Raw genomic sequence first — 23,068 nt, forward strand, 5'->3', positions numbered from 1 at the left:
GTCCGATGCTTAACTGAGTTGCCCAGGCGCCCCAAGTAGGGGTATTTTATAAGCTCTTAACACATAATGAGACTTGCAGTCCAGGGAAGCTGGTTGAGTGCCCATCTTGCCAGCAGTAGGACAGGAGGCAGCCTGGCCCCCCACGCTCTAACCAGCATCAGTGGCTTATTTCTTGTCATGGTTTCATCGGGAGGCTATTAGGAGCTTTTGACAGATTTTAAGTAGACAGAAAACATAACCACATTTGCATTTTGATTCCAGCTTCAGGGCCTGATAGCCCTTTCGGTCCCTTTTGGCCCCTAGGAGGCATTCAAGAGAGCTCCAGTGAGCAGGTCTCTAACCTGTTGCTATGGAGACAGCAATTGCGGGCCTTCGGGCAGGCAGAGAGGCCACCCACTGGACAACGCACACCGAGAGCCTTTCTGTGTCGGGACTTGAACGTACATTCTAGCCCCTCCGCTTTACGCCTGCTTACTCTGTAGAGCTCAGAATGCCAGCCGCTCGTCTTTCCTGAGCCCCTACTGCATGCCGGACCCTCCCATGCGTCTACCAGACGTCATGTCCTCCGAGGTGGGTACCATTACGGTCCCCCATCTTGCAGAGGAGACAACGGAGGCAGAGAAAGGTCCAAACACCTTATCCGTGGCTATGCTGCTGGTAAGTCTGGCCTCACACCCAGGCTCACCAGCACGCGGAGCCCCAGCTCTTCATGGCTGCGCTTCCCTGCCTCGGGCCACCTCCCCGGACCAGTAGCTGGACTGTGGGAGTAGCTTCCAAGCCAGACGCCTCAGAGTCTTTTTGTTTGTAGCACAATTTTAAGACGTCCGCTTTTTGGGGCACCTGGGTGGCTTAGTCGGTTAAGCGTCCGACTTGGGCTCAGGTCACGATCTCACGGTTTGTGAGTTCAAGCCCCACGTCAGACTCTGTGCTGGCAGCTCGGAGCCTGGAGCCCGCTTCGGATTCTGTGTCTCCCTTTCTCTCTGCTCCTCCCCCAGTCATGCTCTGTTTCTTTCTCTCCTTCAAAAATAAATAAAAATATTAAAAAAAAAAAAGACATCCGCTTTTTGAGTGTTACAAAAAACAAAACACAAAGGAAAAACAGTTCCAGATTTGTCTTCCTTTTTCCGGCTTTCCCCAGAAGCCTGGGAGCTGGGGTATTTGATCGTAAGCTCCTTCAGGGCAGGGCCCACATCATACCAGTCTCAGTATGAAATGCTGGGCACAGGGTTGGGGCCTTGGGAGCCCCAATTTAAGGACTGTGATGTTAAATGGAGAACTTCCTCTAGATTCAAATCTGACACATAGGCCACAACGTTAATCAAAGGAATTATGGTTGAACTAGTTCAATAAAGACTGTGTGTGTGTGTGTGTGTGTGTGTGTGTGTCTGTGTTTGGCAAGCCTGCTTTGGAAACGATGTAAAAATACTGCATCATGGCCTCTGTGAAGTGATGATGTCAGCACACTTTTGCCTTCATTTGTAATCCTAGCAGGCTCTGTGCTATGTGTTTGACATACATTGTGCCCTTACATAACCTGTTTTTCACGAGAACTTCAGGATCTAGCAGGGTGGCTATTATTACCCTTGGGTTTGTTTGGTTTGGGCTGCTGTAGGGTTTTTTTTTCCCCCCAGACGAAGAAGCTCAAGCTTGGACAACCCGTTGGCCAGCACGCACCCCCCCGCCATATGTTAGAGGCTCACGGCACGGATGAGCAGAGCTCTGTCTGCCTCGGCCCCGGGGAGGCGAGCCAGCTCACGGCCAGGCGCCAGGCTTCCTGGGCTCGTTCTTCTCCCTTTCTTCTGCGGACCGGAAAGCTCTTCAAGGCTTCAGAGGAAGTGCAGAGAGTTGATTCTCATGTACCTGGAGAAGAGCACGTAGAGGCGGCGGAACCAGAGCAGCTGGCTGCGGTGGCAGGACATGGCTTTCTAGAAGAATCCAAGAGGACCAGTTGTGAAACCCTTGCACTGGAGCAGCTTCTGTCATGCTCACTTCTGCCTTGCACGCCCACGAACACATTTCACACACTGTGGCCTAATCTGGCTTCTTCCTGTAACTAAACCTCTCTGGGTTGGCCCCCACTCGCTGCCTCCCCGTCCCATCTCTCACTTACAACCATGTGATAAAAATCCTGTGATGCAAATGGCAGTTCTAGCACTTGAGTCTCCATGCATTATCTTAATTTAACAACCCTGTGAGTTAAGTACTGTTATTGCTTAAAATTTTTTTTTAGTGGACGAGGAAACTTGTCAGTCTCAAACAGCTAGTACACGGCAGAGCTGATATTTGAACTCAGAGCCATCTGAATGGCTCTCAAGCCTACATTCTTAATTACTTTGCTGCACTAAGTCGCATATATAACACATACAGGGATGTTTTGTGGGAAGCAAGCTAGGATATTATGCTCAAACTCTCCTGAATTAGGTAAGCTGGGAGGAAGAGGAAGAGGGGGAGAAGAAAAATGAATACGCATAGATATGGGGCACCTGGGTGGCTCAGTCAGTTAAGCATCTGACTTTGGCTCAGGTGGTGATCTCACAGTTTGTGATTCTGAGCCCCACAGGTAGAAATAACAAAATATAAAACTTTCTCTTGCCATCATAACCATTTATGGTTCAGTAGTTTTAACCATATTCACATTGCTGCATAAAAAATCTGTAGAACTTTGTCATCTTGCAAAAATAAAACTCTAAACCCACTAAAACCCAACTCCCCGTTTCCCCCTCCCCCAGTCCCTGGCAACCACCATTCTACCTTCTGTTTGTGTGATTTTCACTGCTCTAATATCTCATATAAGTAGAATCACACAGTGTTTGTCCTTTTGTGACCAGCTTATTTCACTCAGCAAAATGTCCTCGATGTTCATCCGTGTCGTAGCAGGTATTCCTTTTTTTTTTTTTTTTAAGCCTGAATAATAGCCCATCATAAGTGTGTAGATTTCTTAATCCATTCAAATGCCAGGGACATTTGGGCCTGCTTCTACCTGTTGGCTATTGCGTATAATGCTACAATGAACATGTGGAAATATCTCTTCGAGACCCTGCTTTTGATTCTTTTGGATATAAACCCAGAAGTGGGATTGCTGGATCATATGGTAATTCTATTTCCTTTTTCCTTTTTCCATTCCTTTCCTTCCTAGTAAACTCTACCCCCGACATGGGGTTTGATCTCACGGACCTGAGATCAAGAGTCGCATGCTCGACTGACCAGCCAGGTGCCCTGTATTTACTTTTAATTTTCTCATCCTCAACATAATTCAGGTGTTCTGACCTGGTCAAGAGGAAGCAGTAAATTCATGCTTCCTGTTCCAAACACATAGCGATGACAGAGGAAAATGCAAAGAGACACGGATGGGTCAAAACTAACACCAAGAGCACCATGAACTTAAAGAATGTGGACAGAGGTGTGAGAGGCCAAAGCAGAGGAGTACTGGCTCAAGGGCTCAGAGCAAAGTGGTGGCTGGGAGTTCTGCTTCTGGTCTCACTGCCGGGACTCTGCTGGAGCGGGCGGGGGCTCCCTCGTCAGGTAAGAGGTTGGGGGAAAAAAAATGCCACCGACTGCTTTGAGAGCAAGCTGAATGCTTTGAGACCAGCACTGAACAGTTACCTGCTGGCTCTGTGACTGGAACTGCCAGTGACGACCTGATTCTGGCCTTCAAGCAATTGCAAACTCTCTAGATGAGGAGGGAGAGCACAGAGGAAGAGGGGAGTAACATCCCCCAAGTCAACCACCTCGCCCCTAGTTTCCAAATCAGAATTCCTGGAGACATGACGTAATGTGATGCAAAGAAAGAGATGTAATCAAATTAGCAACTAGACCATGAATATATTTTAGATGAAGATAGTTTCATAGAACAATTTGTCAAAGACTGATTACATTTTGGACAGAGCTAAGTGGGAGGAAAACCAGCTTAAAGACTAAATTATCGGGACACCCGGGTGGCTCGGTCGGTTAGGCGTCTCACTTGATTTCAGCTCAGGTCATGATCTCACAGTTGTGAGACTGAGTCCCTCGTCGGACTCCGTGCTGAGCGTGGAGCCTGCTTGGGATTCTCTCTTCTCTCTCTCTCTTTCTCCTCTCTCCCTCCTTCTCCCTCTGCCCCTTCCCCACTTTCATGCACATGCATTCTCTCAATAAAAAAAAAAGAATAAGAAATTATGAAATTAAAAAAAAATGGAAGTGAAACAATAGGTGGTCGTAAAATAAAAAATTAGGTATTTTAGAAATGAAAACAGGGGCGCCTGGGTGGCTCAGTCGGTTAAGCATCCGACTTCAGCTCAGGTCACGATCTCGCGGTCCGTGAGTTCGAGCCCCGCGTCGGGCTCTGGGCTGATGGCTCAGAGCCTGGAGCCTGCTTCCGATTCTGTGTCTCCCTCTCTCTCTGCCCCTCCCCCGTTCATGCTGTGTCTCTCTCTGTTTCAAAAATAAAATAAAAACGTTAAAAAAAAATTTAAAAAAGAAATGAAAACAAAATTTGAAATAGAGAACAAATGTGAAAAAACAATTAGGAGACACAAAGCATAGATTAAAAGTCCTCAAGGTGGGGGGGCACCTGGGTGGCTCCGTTGGTTAAGCATCCAACTTTGGCTTGGGTCATGATCTCACGGTTTGTGAGTTCGAGCCCCACATCAGACTCTGTGCTGGCAGCTCAGAGCCTGGAGCCTGCTTCAGATTCTGTGTCTCCCTCTCTCTCTGCTCTTCCCCCGCTCATGCTCTTTTTCTCTCTCTCCTTCAAAAATAAACATTAAAAAAAAAATTTTTTTTTAAAGTCCTCAAGGGGGGCGCCTGGGTGGCTCAGTTGGTTAAGTGGTTAAGCATCTGACTTTGGCTCTAATCATACTCTCATGGTTTGTGGGTTCAAGCCCTGCGTCGGGCTCTGTGCTGACAGTTCAGAGCCTGGAGCCTGCTTCAGATTCTGTGTCTCCCTCCCCCACTCATGCTCTCTCTCAAAAATATCATGCTCTCAGAAATAAATATTTTTAAAAAATAATAATGAGTCCTCAAGGGACAGCTGGCTGGCTCAGTCAGAGGAGCACATAGCTCTTGATCTCGGGGTTGTGAGTTTGAGCCCCATTTTGGGTGTAGAGATTACTTAAATAAATAAACTTAAAAGAAAAAAGATTGAGAGTCCTCAATATGCATTCAGTAGGAATCCAGGAAGAGAACGGAGGAAACTTCACCCAAGTGCTGTTTGAAGAGAAAATAGGTGAGGAGTTTGGAGAATTGCCAACAGATAGAGGTCCCCCAGGTTGAGAGTATGAGGCAGAAGAAATGAGCAAATCTACCCTAGACATACTGTAATAAGACTGTGGAACCCAGAAACACAAAGATAACCTGAAACATTAACATAAAGGAGATTAACTGTACATGACTAATAAGATTACAATGACAGCAGGTTCCCATTGCCAAAGGATAAGGATGGGAGTTACACCTTCAAACACCTTTGCAGAGGGCCTATAACTCAAACTAAACCTTTATTTCCAGCTAACCTCATTCAGAAGGCGACATGCAAACACTCAAAGGCTAAGAGAAGTTGCCTTCCTTAGACCCTCACAAAAAAATGCTCAAGAACAGGCATCAGCAAAAGTGAACCCAGAGGTAACATGTGGGATACAAGAAACAGGGAAGGGCCAGCAATCTAGTAGGTATCAGCAATGATATCATAAGGTACAGTAACAGAGTGGGGCAGAGTTGATCAATGAGCAATTAAAACCTGCTAAAGTTGGGTGGCAGGGAGGACAAATACGGATTGCTTTGAATTTTATGGTTATGAATGATATTACAATTTTAGGGCTAACCACAGAAATACCATCTATAGCTTCCAAAACAGAGGGGGAGAAAGCAGGGAGAGGGGCCATGGAAAATTTGACCAATCCAACAGAAGGCAGGAAAAGGGTGGTGGGGGCCGGGGGATAACGTTAAACAGAAAACACAAAATAAGATAGTAGAAAAAAGTCCAAATAGATCAATAGTTACAAATAAACCAAATATACCCACTTGCTTTCATAGCACACTTGTACTGAGCACAGCATAAGGTATAGAGTCGTTGAATCACTATGTGGTACATTAGAAACAAATGTCAACTACACCTCAATAAAAGAAACAAGATATTTCGTAGAAGGATTAAGAAAAAAAAACACAACTATATGTTGCTTACAGAAGACACATCTAAAAATTACAAGTGATTAAAAATAAAAATAAAGGTGGGCGCCTGGGTGGCTCAGTTGGTTAAGCGTCCGACTTCAGCTCAGGTCACGATCTTGCGGTCCGCGAGTTCGAGCCCCGCGTCGGGCTCTGGGCTGATGGCTCAGAGCCTGGAGCTTGCTTCCGATTCTGTGTCTCCCTCTCTCTCTGCCCCTCCCCCGTTCATGCTGTGTCTCTCTCTGTCTTAAAAATAAATAAACGTTAAAAAAAAAAAATTTAAAAAAAAATAAAATAAAATAAAGGTATTAAAAAGCCCCACACTGGGCATGGAGCCTACTTAAAGAAAAAAAAAAAGGTATTAAAAAAGATGAACCATGTAGATACAAGTCCAAAGAAAGCTATCATAGCAATGTTAAGATTAAAATAGAATTTAAGACAAAACCATTAATAATGTCCACAAATTGGACATTAATGTCCACAAATGACCGCAAAAAGCACCAGGAGTATTAATTCTGGGGTTACAAGTAAATTTTAGCACGTAGGCACATTTGCAAATGTGGAACTCGAGGATAATGACGATCTACTGTATCTAATCACACATATGCATTTTAAACTCTAAAATACGCCCTTAAACACTTCAGGTATTAAAGAGGAACTCACAATGGGAACTATAAATTACTTATAACTGAATGGCGGGAGAAAAAGCACATATCAGAACTTGTCGGGTGCAACTAAAGGAATACTTCAAGGGAAATTAATAGTATTGAAGTGTATTATTTTAAAAGACTGAAAATGGAAAAAAAAAAAAAAAAAAAGGGCCGAGAAATTAAAAAAAAAAAGTGTGAGGGGTGCCTGGTGGCTCAGTCGGTTGAGCGTCTGACTTCAGCTCAGGTCATGATCTCATGTCTCGTGGGTTCAAGCCTTGCATCGGGCTCTGTGTGACAGCTCAGAGCCTGGAGCCTGCTTCGGCTTCTGTGTCTCCCTCGCTCTCTGCCCCTCCCCCGCTCGCACTTTCTCTCTCTTTCTCTGTCTCTTCCCAAAATAAACACTAAAAGAATAGTAAAATAAAAAATAAAAATAGTGTCAAACATGAGTAAAGTAGAAGGGCAAAAATAAAGTACAAAGATTAATGACCTATCAAACAAGGGAGAACACATATTTCCGTTTAGTGTTGCATGTTCAACATCTTGCAAAGTGCCTTTGGGAGGTATCCATGTTTATTGCAGACAGTTTAGAAAAGAAAACTAAGGGGCGCCCAGGGGGCTCAGTCAGTTAAGCATCTGACTTCAGCTCAGGTCATGATCTCACAGCTGGTGAGTTCGAGCCCACATTGGGCTCTATGCTGACAACTCGGGAGTCTGAAGTCTGCTTCAGATTCTGTGTCCCCCTCTCTCTCTGACCCTCCCCTGCTTGCACTCTGTCTCTCTCTCTCTCTCTCTCAAAAATAAACAAACATTAAAAAAAAATTTAAAAAAAGAAAAGAAAAGAAAACTAAGCAGCAAAAAGAAATCATTATCTTGAGTTCTCTCAGTTCTACTCATTGCTGCTCTTCTCTTTCTGGTGGACTGAAGTCAGCTGGGGGTCACGCCTGTAGACAAACTGAGCAATCCTCCTTAACTGCCTGCTCCCTAACTCCATGGTTCTTAGAATCACCTGCCCTACCGCCAGCTAAGGGTTTTCGCTACGAGGGCCTTACTGGGCCTGTCATTTCCTCCATAGACACCTAGGCCTCTGGCAGTCTATCCTACTGGCTCTTTACATTGGCTCCTTCACAGAGGCTCCTGGCAGGTCTCAATTCCTTAGACTCAAGCTGTGTGGTACATCCATACAAGGGAACGCAGGCACCCATTGCAATTCAAATACATAAGGACATAGAAGAAAAGAGGCATAATATTAGAACAGGTTTTAAATAGTAGGCACTGTGTGATCTCATTTAAAAAAAAATATATATATATATATATATATATATACACACATATGGACACCTGGGTGGCTCAGTCAGTTAAATGTCCAACTTCAGCTCAGGTCAGGGTCTCACAGTTCATGGGTACAAGCCCTGCATCAGGCTCTGCGCTGACAGCTCAGAGCCTGCTTCACATTCTCTGTCTCCCTCTCTCTCTCTGCCCCTCCCCTGTTCATGTTTTCTCTCTCTCAAAAATAAGTAAACATTAAAAAAATTAATAAAAAGGGGTGCCTAGTTGGCCCAGTCGGTTAAGCATCCAACTACGGCTCAGGTCATGATCTCGCAGTTTGTGAGTTCAAGCCGCGTCGGGCTCTGTGCTGACAGCTCAGAGCCTGGAGCCTGCTTCCGATTCTGTGTCTCCCTCTCTCTCTGCTCTTCCTCCACTCATGCTTTGTCTCTCTCCCCTTCAAACAAATAAATGAACTTAAAAAAAAATTAAAAAATATATATTTATATAATAGTCTTTATATAGAGGACATACATTAACAATAATTACCTTTGAGTGGTGACACTGTGGGTAATTTTTATTAATTGTTTTTATTTTCTTCTTGATGCTTTTATGTATTTCTAGATTTTCTACAATAAGCATGTATTGTTATTTACTTTTAAAAAAGCATGTGTTATTTTTATAATCAGAAAAAAGGGTGGGAGTGCCTGGCTGACTCAGGAGGTGGAGTATGTGACTCTTGATCTCAGGGTTGTGAGTTGGAGCCCCATGTTGGGCATAGAGATTACTTAAACATAAAATCTTTAGGGCTCCTGGGTGGTTCAGTTGGTTAAGTGTCTGACTCTTGATTTCGGCTCAGGTTATAATTTTGCAGTTTGTGAGATCGAGCCCCGAGTCAGGCTCTGCACAGACAGCAGGGAGCCGGCTTGGGATTCTCTCTCTCTCCTCTCTTTTTGTCCCTCTCCCTGCTCGCACTCTCTCTCTCTCTCCCGTGTGTACACACACTCACTCTCTCTTTCTCAAAATAAATAAACATTTCAAAAAGATTTAAAAAAATCTTTAAAAAGAGAAAAGAAAAGAAAAGAAGAAAAGAAAGGAAAAGGTGGAAGTCCTTGAAAATCTATGACTGCCAAGGTCTAGCTAGATAGTCCTAACACTCAGGTGCTGAACTGCTGTGGAAAGTCTTCAGTTAGGGGTCACGAGGAGCCAGGGGGTCTGGGACACAGATCCAGAGGGAGGAGTCTAGGAATTCACAATCCTCACCTTGGCCTGGGCCACTTCTTTGCTGGTGAGCACGAAGAGGACATCCCGGGTCTGAAGCAGAGTAAAGGGCAGGTCCAGGAGGGAGATATACTTGCGTAACACGTTCACTGACTGAAGTGTGAGCACGGAACACCCTGGTTGGGGGGAGGGGAGAGGGGAGAAGTGAAGAGTCTTGTTGCTTCCAGGCAGATTTCCCCTGAGCACCCTACCTCTCCCTTGGGGCTCAGGGCAGGGCAGGACCGTGGCCATGGGGTTGCCAGATGACTCTGTAGCACCAAAGCTGTGTTTTGCCCATCATCCTCACAGACAGGAAGAGTGACAGGGTCACAGAACACCTGGCTGGATGTCCTCTACTTGCTACGTGCCTTAGCAAGATAAGGTTGGTTGCTAGAGGTTGGGAACTGGCTACATCAAGGCCAAGGGAAAAGCGACGAAGACCAATTTCTGTATTGGGAGGCGAGAGACCTAGTTCCTGCTCTGGCACTCAAGACCTGACAGATTTAGGGAAGTCCCTTCAGCTCTCTGAGCCTCAGTTTTCTCATCTGTAAAATGGCATTGACAGTGTGGGAGCCTGTCTCACAGCATTGATGTAAGGATCAAATAAACTACAGTCCCATTCTAAAGCCCTCACAACTTGGTAAGCTCAGCCCATTCAGAGGGCTGAGCTCTCTGAACTCTATTTACATTTTCATTTGCTTCATCTTTATAACACTCCTGAGGGATGTATATTACTCCCACTGACAGAGCAGAGACTGGCTCAGAGAGGTTAAGCATCAGTGTCACATAGTGAATGGTCAAGTGGGGTCAAACACCTTCTAACTCAAACAGATGAACCCATCAAGCACCCATCAGCGATTGACAAGTAATTTGGGGCTGGGATGTGAATTCAGACAGACAGACCGAAAGAACACTGGAGGTGAAAAAGACCCACCTGGTGAGAAAGCTAGACAGATGAGCGGCCAAGGCCCAGTGTCATGGTTAATTTTATGTGTCAACTTCACTGGGTCACAGGGTACCCAGATACTGGGCTGTACATTATTTCTGGGTGTGCCTGGGAGGGTTTTTTCGGATGAGCTTAGCATTCAAATCGGTGGCCTCAGGAAGGCAGATTGCCCTCCCCAATGAGGGTGTACGTGATCCAATCCATTGAGGGCCCCAATAGAAGGAAAGGTGGATGAAGGGAGAATTTCTTCTTTTCTGCCCATTGAGCTAGGACATGGGTCATCTCCTGCCCTTGGCCTGGGATTTACACCATTGGCCCTCCTGATTCTCAGGCCTTTGGACCCCACTAACTGACCCCCAGGTTCCTGGGCCCCCAGCTTGCAGAGATGCTAGACTGTGGGACTTCTCAGCCTCTGTACTTGCATGAGCCAAATCCTTATAATAAGTTTCTTTCATATTTGTATCTCCTATTGGCTCTGGTTTTCTAACCCATCTGGCCTCCCCTCACACCCAGAGGCTGCCTGGCTGGCAGGGCACTTCCCAATGGATACAACCTGCTTTTAAAGCTGGAGGACCCAGGGGGCGCCTGGGTGGCGCAGTCGGTTAAGCATCTGACTTCAGCCAGGTCACGATCTCGCGGTCAGTGAGTTCGAGCCCCGCGTCGGGCTCTGGGCTGATGGCTCGGAGCCTGGAGCCTGTTTCCGATTCTGTGTCTCCCTCTCTCTCTGCCCCTCCCCCGTTCATGCTCTGTCTCTCTCTGTCCCAAAAATAAATAAAAAAAAAAACGTTGAAAAAAAAAAATTTAAAGCTGGAGGACCCACACTGACAGACACACTGAACTGGGTCAGAAAGAGTGTGGTCCAGCCTCCCCGGCCCCACCGTTGCTTGGCCTATGGCAGTTTTCCACATATTTACATTTTTTTTGTCAAATAAGTTTTTTTAGAGGGATAGTAACTAGCAGACTTTGGCAAAAGGGACAACTTACCTTTAGGTAACTTCCCTTCTGAATGCAGGGTCCTGGAAGAAGAAAGGACAGGAGTGAAAGGGAGCAATAATTCCTTTGCAGGAAGAGCCTTCAGAGTGTAGAGGTCAAAGGCAAGCCTCTCCAACTTGGGCCACAATGGCATGCAGATTATTTTGAGTTAAAAGCAATCAAAACCCAGCAAATGGAGGAAAACCGCTTTATATCCCCCTCAACCACCTAAATTTGCTCTGGAAAGGGGGTCTGTACCAGGAAGAGAACTAGTCAAAGAGATTCCTTTTTACCTAAAAATCTTATCTGCATAACAGGGAATCCTTTGTTTTCCAAACATCTCCTCTCACCTTCCTGCTAATGTTCTTCCTCTTCTTTGTACCTCCAGACTCCCGCCCTCCTCCTGAGCTGAGGATGACATATAAGCCTCAGGTTGCCTGGCCATCTTTGGAATTTCATATTTGTGCAGATTCTCCATATGACAACATTAAATTTGATTTTTTCCTATTAATGGTCTCATGGAAATTTAATTCTTAGTCTAGCTAGAAGAACCTTGGACAGAGGAAAATTTCTTCCTCCCCAACAGTATTAGGGCCTGCCATATCCCGTGATCCTTCTGTAGGTTTCTAGGTAGTTGCTTTTACATCAATCACCAAAGAGGTTTCTGGGATTCTGTACCTCTGGCTACAGCTAAAGGGATCAGGGTGGGCACCTTACCCCAGACAATCTGGGGGCTGACCAATGGCTATGAAGTGCCCCGGTCCAAGCTTCGCCCACTAGAGATGAAGGGAACCACAAAGGATTCTTCCAAGTTGTTCTCTTTTGAAATTGAAAAATGAGGTGGTTGGACTTAAGGATAGGTGAGACCATTTCGAGCTTTACATATTTCACTGCTCTGGTCTAAGAACATCAGGCATGTTTAGAAGAAAGTTATAAAGTAAATGCTTCACTTCAAGGTGCCCCTTCCTTTCCTCAGCGGCTAAGCCAGGTCCACCGCTCCGCCACTCATGACGCCCAGGAGAAGCACTTCTCTAGAGGGTAGGAAACATGGTACATGCTTGTACGAGCCTCTGTAAGTCCCTCAAATGTCTTTGAGGTGCAATTTTTTTTTTATCAGTAAAATGCAGACACTATTTGGTAGATTTGAAATAGGGTACAGAATGTACAACAGGAGAAAACAAAATAAATTAGGAGGAAAAAGAAGACGAAGCCAAGAGGCACAGCGATTCACAGAACTCAGCCCTGAAAGTCTCCCACATGTGCTACGAGGGGTCACGAATTTGGCCCTAAAGGTCTCTGTGGCCAAAGCAAAGAGAGAAATAAAATGTTACCCCGTTTTTCCGTGGGGGAAAAACACCTTAGGTGTTAAGGAGACGAAACAATAAGAAGTCAACTTAGGAGTGATTTCTCACAAGAGAATGTGGTAAGATGTCGTGAGCAACGTGGACAAGAGTGGCTCTCTATAACTCAGTGGTCACTTTCACGGGGCCCAGACGGCGAGTGGGGAAGTACTTTAGAAACCATCCATCTTGGGACACCTGGGAGGCTCAGGCGGTTAAGCGTCTGACTTCAGCTCAGGTTATGATCTCACGGTTCGTGGGTTCGAGCCCCGCGTCGGGCTCTGTGCTGACAGCTCAGAGCCTGGAGCCTGCTTCGGATTCTGTGTCTCCCTCTCTCTGCCCCTCCCCTGCTCGTGCTCTTTCTCTCTCTCTCTCTCTCTCAAAGAATAAATAAATATTTAAAAAACTTTTTTAGAAACCATCCATCCACCCTGAGCAAAGGAAAAGACCCTCTCCCACCTCCAACACGTGGAGAGTCCTACCTCACGGCCGCATATAGAGCAACGTGGTTGCTGTGACCGCTCACTCCCCCTGCGTCGAAAGTCACCACCTGTAGAGAAATACAGGGTGTTCACTCATGACTGTCTGAATGCGCTCTCTGACCTCCATTTCAAAGTAGCCGTCCCCATTCCCTTGGGATGAAAGGGAGCGCACAGACCCCTGGAACGTTTGCAATCGTGAGGACACCTGAGCTCACTTCGGAGCAGATCAGTGGTGTGTAACCATTGCTTTGGCCAGTTGGGTGGAGACTGTTTCCGTGGGTTTTACTGTTTAATCTTGTTCCAGGCCAGTGGAGCAGAGTGGAATTCAGCCATGATAGGAACCTGAGTTCAGGGTATCTCTGTCTCTTATCTTCCTGGCTGTTTATGAACACAGTTTTCTTGGCCAGCTGCTGTGTGAACTCTTGTGCATGTAGACGCTGCCTGAATCTTTTGGCTTCTTTTCCTTGTGCCATACTGAGGGCACAGAGGCTTTGAGGGGCAATGTCTACCATGCACCAGGGTTAAAATCATAGTTTATTTGCTCATGGACTGCCTCTGTATCATCTTTTTTTTTTTTTTTAACATTTATTCATTTTTGAGAGATGGAGACAGAGTAGAGTGGAGGAGGGGCAGAGAGAGAGAGAGAGGGAGGCACAGAATCTGAAGCAGGCTCTAGGCTCTGAGCTGTCAGCACACAGCCTGATGCGGGGCTTGAACCCACGGACTGCGAGATCATGACCTGAGCTGAAGTCGGACACTTAACCGACTGAGTCACCCAGGTGTCCCACCTGTTTTTTTTAAAGTTTATTTATTTATTTTGAGAGAGACAGAGAAGCAAGTGGGGGAGGGACACAGAGAGGGAGAGAGAGAGAATCCTAAGCAGGCTCCGTGCTGTCAGCAGAGGGCCCAATGCAGGGCTCGAACTCACGGAACTGTGAGATCATGACCTGAGCTGAAACCAAGAGTCGGACACTCAACCGACTGAACCACCTAGATGCCCCCGTATCATCTGTTATTAATGATAAGCTTAGTCTAGATTCCAACATTTCATTTCTGCACAGATGATTAAAAAAACACCCAAATAGCAGTTTGAATAATAACAATAATTTGCTTGAGTAAGATAAATAAATAAATATAAAAAAGAGAACAAGGACTCAGATAAAAGAACACGAATGGTTGGTTAGGGGTAGTGCAAAGAGGCAAGCTGTCCCCAAGAAAAGAGAGTGGCCATGCAGCACAGACTAAAGGGAGAGGATAGGGCTTGAACTCACAATCCTGAGATCAAGACCTGAATGGAGATCAAGAGTCGGTTGCTTAACCGACTGAGCTACCCAGGCACCCCTGGCCTTTCTATTTTAAATCGTAAAATGTTTACTTCAGGTATGGAGAACTATGTTAAAATGAGAGCAGCTAACATTTATTGAGCATAGGTTGAGGGGTGGGGAAACAGATTGAAAGAAAGTTTATTTATATTTTATTTTATTAAAAAAAATTTATTTTTATTAAAAAAATTTGTTTAACATTTATTTATTTTTGAGAGACAGAGAGAAACAGAGCATGAGCAGGGGACAGGTAGAGAGAGAGAGAGACACAGAATCTGAAGCAGGCTCCGGGCTCTTAGCCGTCAGCACGGAGCCCGACACGGGGCTCACGAACTGTGAGATCATGACCTGAGCTGAAGTTGGATACTCAACCGAGTCACCCAAGCACCCCTTTTTTCTTTTTCTTTTCAAAAATTTTTAATGTTTATTTATTTTTGAGAGAGAACATGAGCAAAGGGGCACAGAGAGGGAGACATAATCCGAAGTAGGCTCTGTGCTGTCAGCGAAAGATATGGGGCTGGAACCCATGAACCGTGAGATCATGACCTGAGCTGAAATCGGACCCTCAACTGACTGAGCCACCCAGGCACCCCAGACACCTGTAGCTCCCTCTAGAACTCCATCCACTTTCCCCCCCTTACTTGCAGAGATCTTTGTTTAGATGAAATCTTGCTCAGACCCCAATCAACAGGAGGTAACAGTGGGGCTGCTCTGGTTTCTCAAAGATGGCGGTTCTCAACGGGGAGCAGTGTTGCCCCAGGGACATCTGGCAATGTCTGGAGATACATTTGCTGTGATGAGTGAGGGGTGTTGCCACTGGGTAGAGAGGTGGGCTGTCAGTGAGGAGAGACCAGGGGTGCTGCTAAGCATGTACAGTGCAGAGGACAGCCGACCATAACAAACAATGCTGTGGTCCCAAGTGTCATGGCGCCCTAAGGGAGCAGGGACTAGGTATGTTTGGTTCACTGCTATCTCGAAGTTCACAGCCAGTAGTGAACATCACAGAGTAGGTGGTCAGTAAATATTTGTTGGATGAAAGGTTGAGATAGGGGTTGGGCCCAGGACCTCACCTGCTTATTACCCAAAGACACTACCAACCCCCTACACTGTTTGATATCAAGGGCAGCATTATAATGCTTTTCAAGGCCCTGTCCAGGCAGCGGAGCTGGGACCAGATAGTACACGGTTCCCTTCCATCACACTGCAGAGCCAGCTTTTGGTTTGGACAGAGGAGAACTTTTGGTATCATCCCAGCACAGCCCAGGTGAGACTCTATCTTCCCAGGTCCAGCCAATACTTCTGGTCCGGAGGGGGCACCTGGGCCCTCTGATCCTGCCATCAAGTGACTTCTCATCTGTTCACTGCTAACTCCTCGCCCCTGGCCCTGCATGGCCTATGGGGGTGGGAAGGTGCATTTCACTGCATCGTGGGGGCTGAGTCGTGATTATGGCCCTTCATGTCCATACTGGCGATGGTGTTAGCATGGCCCTATACTCCTGCTGATGTACTAGTGCAGGCCAGGGAAATTGTTCCTGACTGCACTGTGACAGCTTGAGAGTTTCCTTATTTATTTATTTTTTAAAATTTTTAATGTTTTTATTTATTTTTGAAGGGGAGAGACAGACAGAACATGAGCAGGGGAGAGCAGAGAGAGAGGGAGACACAGAATTCGAAGCAGGCTCCTGCCTCTAAGCTGTCAGCACAGAACCCGATGCGGGGCTCGAACCCACAAACTGTGAGATCATGACCTGAGCCGAAGTCGGACGCTCAACCGACTGAGCCACCCAGGGGCCCTGAGAGTTTCCTTATTGACAGCAAGGTGTGTTCAAGAGCTGTTTTAGTGTTATTATTTTATTTTTTTAATGTTTATTTTTGAGAGAAAGAGACAGAGAGAGCACACACATGTGCACACAAGTGGGGGAAGGGCAGAGAGAGAGAGGGAGGCAGAGAGTCCAAAGAAGTTTGGACGCTCAACCAAGTGAGCCACCCACGGGCCCCTAAAGAGCTCTTTTTTTTTTTTTTTTTTTTTTTTTTTAATTTTTTTTTTTTCAACGTTTTTTATTTATTTTTGGGACAGAGAGAGACAGAGCATGAACGGGGGAGGGGCAGAGAGAGAGGGAGACACAGAATCGGAAACAGGCTCCAGGCTCTGAGCCATCAGCCCAGAGCCTGATGCGGGGCTCGAACTCACGGACCGCGAGATCGTGACCTGGCTGAAGTCGGACGCTTAACCGACTGCGCCACCCAGGCGCCCCCCTAAAGAGCTCTTTTAAAACGGTTTTCTTGTGTATGGAAATTAAATCATCTCAGGGTTGTCCTGACAATGAAGGCCCCTCACTCACTGGAATGAAGGTGAGCACCTCAGACAACAGGAAAGAGCTCCAGGCCACCAGGTGGCAGTTAACGGTGGTGGCAGTTTGAGGACGAGCCCCGTGTGGGGTCTGTTCTTATTCTTGGGGATATAAAAGGTGTCACGGGGGCACCTGGGTGGCTCTGTTGGTTAAGCGTCCGACTTCAGCTCAGGTCATGATCTCAAGGTTCGTGGGTTCCAGCCCCGCGTCAGGGTCTGTGCTGAAAGCTCGGAGCCTGGAACCTGCTTCAGATTCTTCTATGTCTCCCTCTCTCTCTGCCCCTCCCCCGATCACGTTCTGTCTCTCTCCCTCAAAAATAAATAAACATTTTTAAAAATTAAAAAAAAAAAAAAAAAAGGTGTCATGTGTAGTCCTTGCCACCATGGACCTTCCAGCCTAGTTTTAAGACCCAGTCTGTACTTCAAAGAATAAACAGCAATTCGCAGGATACACACCAAATACTGTGGGAATCCGAAAGAGGGCTGAAGGAGTCGGGGAAGGCTTCTTGGAGGAGGAGGCTTTGAGGTGGGCCTGGATCGCAAATCAGTTTTCTAGGACCCAAACTCAGGAGACTGTTCTGAGAGCCAGAATGGCACGCAGAACTATCTGTGCTCTGAGACCCCTCCCTGGGTGCTCAGAGCTGTGGCCAGCTCGAACATGGTCTGGCCCCTCAGCAAGGACCAATCCCGTCCACCAGCGTGCAGTACTTGAGGGCCAGACCAAGGAGGGCCAAGTTCAGAAAGATGGGAGTTGATCTCACAAGCGAAGTTCCTGGGGAAACCAGCAGTTGTGAGAGTGTTTGGGGACAGGTCCTGGGGAACCCACAACTGTGGGGAAACGGGGCCCCAAGGGGGATTGCAGAGCACTTCATGGACCTCACTGTGTTACTTCAGGCTCTGAAGACCGGCTCTGTCTCCCGTTCGGGGCTGTGGAGCCCACGTTCTGCCTGCGTGGGCTGGGGTGGGATGGCCAAGAGAACCCAGGCAAGCCCAGTCAGCGGGGCTGGGCATTTGACTCCGAGGCCCGTGGACCCTTCCCTCCAGCTTTCACACTCAGACCCTCCCGGGAGGTAAAGCTAGGAAGAGTGGCGCTGTGAGCTGTTGGTGGCCATTTTTCCAGCCAGGAGAAAGAAGGCAGCGCACAGAGCAAGATGAAGAGTCCCGTCACCTGCATCTTGGCCTTTATGTGAATCACAGTGAGCCACTTAGGTGCCCCTTTTGGCCTCTGTGGACTAAGTTTCAGTTGTGTTTTGTGTCATGAGGAAACAAGATGGTCTTCAATATAAATAAATAGATAGATAGACAGATGTGACCGCCCCTCCGACAAAAGAAAGAAAATGCTACATGAAATATGCCTCCCCCCGAAAAAAAAGAAAAAAAAGAAAAATGATCTGACCAAATACGTCAACGAAAATCTGTTCTTAGGAAAGGTCTAATAGGGCGCACCTGGGTGGGTCATTCAGTTGAGCATCCAACTCTTGGTCTCTGTTCAGGTCACAATCTCATGGTTCGTGAGTTCGAGCCCCGCATCGAGTTCTGTGTTGACAGCCCAGAGTGTACTTGATATTCTTGGGATTCTCTCTCTCCCTCTCTCTGCCCCCCCTTTGCTATCACTCTCTAAATAAACAAACAAATAAATAAATAAATAAGGAAGGTCTAATAAGTCATGGGGCGCCTGGGTGGCTCAGTTGTTTAAGTGTCTGACTTCGGCTCAGGTCATGATCTCATGGTTCGTGGGTTCGAGTCCCACGTTGGGCTCTGTGCTCATAGCTCAGAGCCAGCTTGAGCAGGCTGTCTCTCTGTGTCGCCCCTGTCTGTCTGCCCCTCCTCCATTCATGCTGATTCTCGCTCTCTCAAAAATAAATAACATGGAAAAAAAAAAGTCTAATAAATCAGTTTACTCAGTGAATTCAGCATTGATAAAAGCCTAACGTGTTTGTGTGCCAGCGGGACTCATCAAAACTTAAACCAAAAGATTAGGGCTTTAAGTGGTAGGATTTTAGGCATTAACCGTGAGGGATTATTATTATTATTATCTTACAAGTGGACAGTAAGCCTTCTGAAAAGCCTTAACATCAAACACTGGCGACAGCCAGTCCAGGCAATCCTGGTGGAGCTGAGGTGGGGGCCCCCACACTTGTTCACCTCGGCAAGTAAGTGTGAATCTCCATTATTGCCCTGTCTGTGACCAAAATGTCCTCCATGTAGGGCATGTGAATTTATCCGTGTGCTTTTCTGGAGTGAGAAATTGAGGTTTAAGATCCTAGTAGCTTCCCCACCTGCTGACCTTGGGCAAGCTGCTCAGCCTCTGGAAACGCGAGTTTCCTCCATGTCAAATGAGAACTATAACAACATTTATCTCTTAGAGTTAGAACGGCCCTCTAAACGTGACAATGCTTCGTGAAAGGCGAAATTCTGCACGACGCGTCACACGTAGCACAGGCTCCAGGGGCCCTGGGTGTTTAGGTGGCGGGACAGAGGTTGGGGTGGGGATGGTTAAGGAGGACACAGTTTGGAAAGAAAACCTCTGCCTCTATCTGAGCCTGATAACTTGGTTCCATGGTCTCACAAAAGGTGTGTTTGTTACTCTGAAGGTTGAAAAGAGAGCCGGGTGGGGGGGGGGGGGACTCTTTTTGAAGTGGTTTCGGAGAAGCTCTGGATGTGGGAGGGCAGCCATAGTCAAGGTGTGCCTGGGACCCCCCGCTTTGCATTCTAGGAGGGCATCCCCTTACCAGGTTGATGCTGTTCACTTCTATGTGCTGGAGGAGGGTGCTAGCCACATGCTCTGTGTCCCACTGCACACCTGGGTCATCTGGGAAATCCCTGGAAGGAAGGAAGGAAGAAGCACAACTTGAACATATTTTCTAATCAGGTGTGAACTTCTCCCTAAGCTCTGGTAGGAGTGTGCCAGTCCTGTGATAGGAATTGTATGGGGGCAGGGGAGCACCCTTAAGTATCCAGATTTCGGCGAAAGAGAGATTTAGAAGCGGGACGCAACGAGAAATCGGTGCACGGTTTCACACGACACACTTTTGGGGCTTTGTGCTCGCTGCTGAGGGGAGGAAACACACCAAAGAGACGATCTGGGGAGACATATGGGTTAACAGCAAATGTGGACACAGCCGAATGATATGTAAGAATAGTAACAATAGCGCTTTGATAAAAAGCACGAAGCTATGTTACTTCATTTAACCTCATGAACACCTGCTGAGGGAGCCTTTACAGAGGAAGTTAAGAAGACTGTTTGCAAGATTGTTAGAGTTGGATTCGAACCCAGGCTTTCCGACTGCAAAGCAAAGACGTTTTAGCACTAGGGAGCCAGCAACATCTTCTCTCCAATGGGGCTGCACCACGTGGGGCTGGCCTCAGGATAAAAGTCTCCGCAGATTAATCTGCACCTTATCTGTGTCTCCACTTGGCCGCGCCATAGACCTGTCTCCTCCCATGTCTGTTTTTTGTGCATTGATCTATGGCATCACCTAACATGAGACCAAGGCCTCAATTTGAGGATGCTATTCATATTCTTTTCATTTACTTATTTATTGAATTTTTATTTATTTTCATATATATATATTTAAAGTTTATTTATTTTGTGCGGGGCGGCGGTGGGGGGGGGGCAGGGGGAAGGAGCAGAGAGAGAGGAAGAGAGAGAATCCATCGCAAGCAGGCCCTAAGCTGGTAACACAGAGCCCGACGTGGGGCTTGGTCTCACGAACCGTGAGATCATGACCTGAGCTGAAATCAAGAGTTGGACACTTAACCCACTGAGCCACCCGGGCGCCTCTACTTCTTAAATTTTAAAATATAATCTCTACCCCCAACGTGGGGCTCGAATCCATGACCCCAAGATCAGGAATGGCATGCTCCACCAACGGAGCCTGTCAGGTGCCCCTATGCATAGTCTTATAAATAGATATTCATCTCTCTTTGGCTCAGGTCCTGTGGCAACACCCACAGTGGTACTGAGAGGACTCAGGCTCTCTTCCCCACCGGACAAGCTGCTATCACCTCTTTATGGACAGAGACCATTAACTGACCTTCTTCAGACTGTGGTTAAAGGAGAGTCACTGAATGTTTTTCAGCAGGAAAATGACAGGAGCCTCAGCACTTAATGCAGTTATTTCCACTGCTTCATCGGCTACCTCTACCCAACCCCTAGGGTGGCTTCTACAGACAGCAGCTTTATGCTTTTCTAAACACAGTCCTGCCAGCCATCCCGTGAGGTTCTCATAATGCTCCTGCAGTGAGAGCTCAGCTGGTGGGGGCACGGATAGGGGAAAAGGGAGAAGGAAGGACCGGTACAAAGTCAAAGTCTAGCCTTGCTCCCTGGCAATGGAGCTGAATGTGGCGCGTAGAACATGACCTGCAGAGCACGACTGCTGGAGAGATACGGGAATCGGGGAAAACACCCTGGAGCGAAAACAGCTACATACAAGCTCCTGGCTGGGAGGTCCACATAAATCTACAAGGCATCGTTTTGGCAAATGAGTGCGTGGATAATATTTACCTGGATGAAGAAGCAGTCTAAGAGAAAGGGCAGGAGAATGTTTGCTACAGTAATTCTGAAGTGCTGAAAGATGAATCCCTGAGTGGGAGAGCTCATCGTCTTGTTTCATTGACCTTCAGAGAAGTGGGACCTGCTATTCGAGGGCTCTGCACTTAGAATGGGCTCAGGGGCGACACCCGCACCATTCCTTCTGTGGCTCCTTCTGTGGCTTCTAAGGAAGTGGGAAGCTGATCATGGGGGGGTGGGGGTGGGCTTTGGGATGTAAATATCCCTTCTGTAATCTGGTGCATCTGATATGGCAGCAGTGCCTTAGTGATCAGGTCCAAACTCCTCTCGGGCAGGCATTCAAGATTCCTCTTTATTTGCGAAAGCAAATAAGATAACGCATGAAAACTGTAAAGGGATATGTAAATGGCAAAGTAGTGGCTTCTACTGGAGCATTGCGTAGGCCCTTTCCAAAAAAAAAAAAAAAAAAGAGAAAAAGAAAAAGGAAAAGGAAAAGGAAAGAAGAAAACAGAAATCTCCCATCTATCCTGCTCAGGAAGCCCCTTACAGTCTTTGTTGATTGCCTACTTTAGTGGGCAGCAGTTTCAAAGTGAGTTCGGGCATCTGAACAGATGTACGAGACGATCCACTCAGGTAAAGCAAGAAATCACTACTAGAATTTCTATGTTTTTTTAATCTATTTAAATTGCTCATTTGCAGCTGTCTTTTTTTTTAAGTTAATTCATTTTGAGAAAGAGGGAGAAAGAGAGAGAGAGCGATGCGAGTGGGGGGGAGGGGGAGAGAGAGAGGTGGAGACAGAATCCCAAGCAGGCTCCGCACTGACAGTGCAGAGCCCATTTCGGGGTTTGAACTCATAACTGTGAGATCACGACCTGAGTGGAGATCAAGAGTTAGATGCTTAACCAACTGAGCCACCCAGGCACCCTTGCAGTAATTTTTATAAGGTATCATATACTAACAGAGTTTAACATGTATATAATTTAAATAAGTAAGTTTACAAATATTAGAAGTGCATACTCAGATTTCATTTCTTTTTTCAGGTGATAATGGTAAAAAATGTTTGGAGATGGGGCGCCTGGGTGGCTCAGTAGGTTGAGCGGCCGACTTCGGCTCAGGTCACGATCTCGAGGTCTGTGAGTTCGAGCCCCGCGTCGGGCTCTGGGCTGACAGCTCAGAGCCTGGAGCCTGTTTCAGATTCTGTGTCTCCCTCTCTCTGACCCTCCCCCGTTCATGCTCTGTCTCTCTCTGTCTCAAAAATAAATAAACGTTAAAAAAAAAAATTAAAAAAAAAATGTTTGGAGATCACTGGTCTAATCTATTCACCCTACATTTTCCTTTATTTGTTTCTGGATCGTTCTCCCCCCTGCCCCACCCCGGACATTTAAGAACAACTTTATTGAGGTATAATTTACATAATGTAAAGTTCGCCCATTTTAAATGTACAGTTTTGTGACTTTTTAGTAAATGCATGGAATTTGTACATTTTACTAGCGTTTTGTGTATATTAAATTCTTGATTCTCCAACCCATTATAAATTCCCTGATGGCCAGATGTTACATGAGTCATTTAATGGTCAGGGTTCAGCTAGGAAAACAGAAACTGCCAGTTGTGGGGTGCCTGGGTGGCTCAGTGGGTCAAGTGTCCAACTCTTGATTTTGGCTCAGGTCATGATCTCATGGTACATGGGTTTGAGCCCCACATCTGGCTCTGTGCTGGCAGTGCAGAGCCTGCTTGGGATTCTCTCTCTCTCTCTCTCTCTCTCTCTCTCTGTGCCCCTCCCCTGTTTGTGCTGTCTCTGTCTCTTTCAAAATAAATTTTCTCTAAAAAGTTTT

General features: G+C 46.6%; 1 protein-coding gene across 1 annotated transcript in view; it reads right to left on the minus strand.

Moving 5' to 3' along the window:
• Window positions 1–1,074: 1,074 nt before the first annotated feature.
• The window catches only part of PIGL (phosphatidylinositol glycan anchor biosynthesis class L), a 76,424-nt gene continuing 54,430 nt past the window's right edge, over window positions 1,075–23,068 (minus strand). Inside the window, exons 3-7 of the mRNA XM_007080753.3 lie at window positions 19,456–19,546; window positions 13,052–13,119; window positions 11,242–11,273; window positions 9,315–9,448; window positions 1,075–1,925 (exon numbers count right to left, since the gene is read on the minus strand). Of these exons, the coding sequence (XP_007080815.1) occupies window positions 1,827–1,925; window positions 9,315–9,448; window positions 11,242–11,273; window positions 13,052–13,119; window positions 19,456–19,546 (424 nt within the window). The 3' untranslated portion in view covers window positions 1,075–1,826. The remainder of the gene's footprint in view (window positions 1,926–9,314; window positions 9,449–11,241; window positions 11,274–13,051; window positions 13,120–19,455; window positions 19,547–23,068) is intronic.

Source organism: Panthera tigris, chromosome E1, assembly GCF_018350195.1.
Source record: "Panthera tigris isolate Pti1 chromosome E1, P.tigris_Pti1_mat1.1, whole genome shotgun sequence".
Taxonomy (NCBI): Eukaryota; Metazoa; Chordata; class Mammalia; order Carnivora; family Felidae; genus Panthera; species Panthera tigris.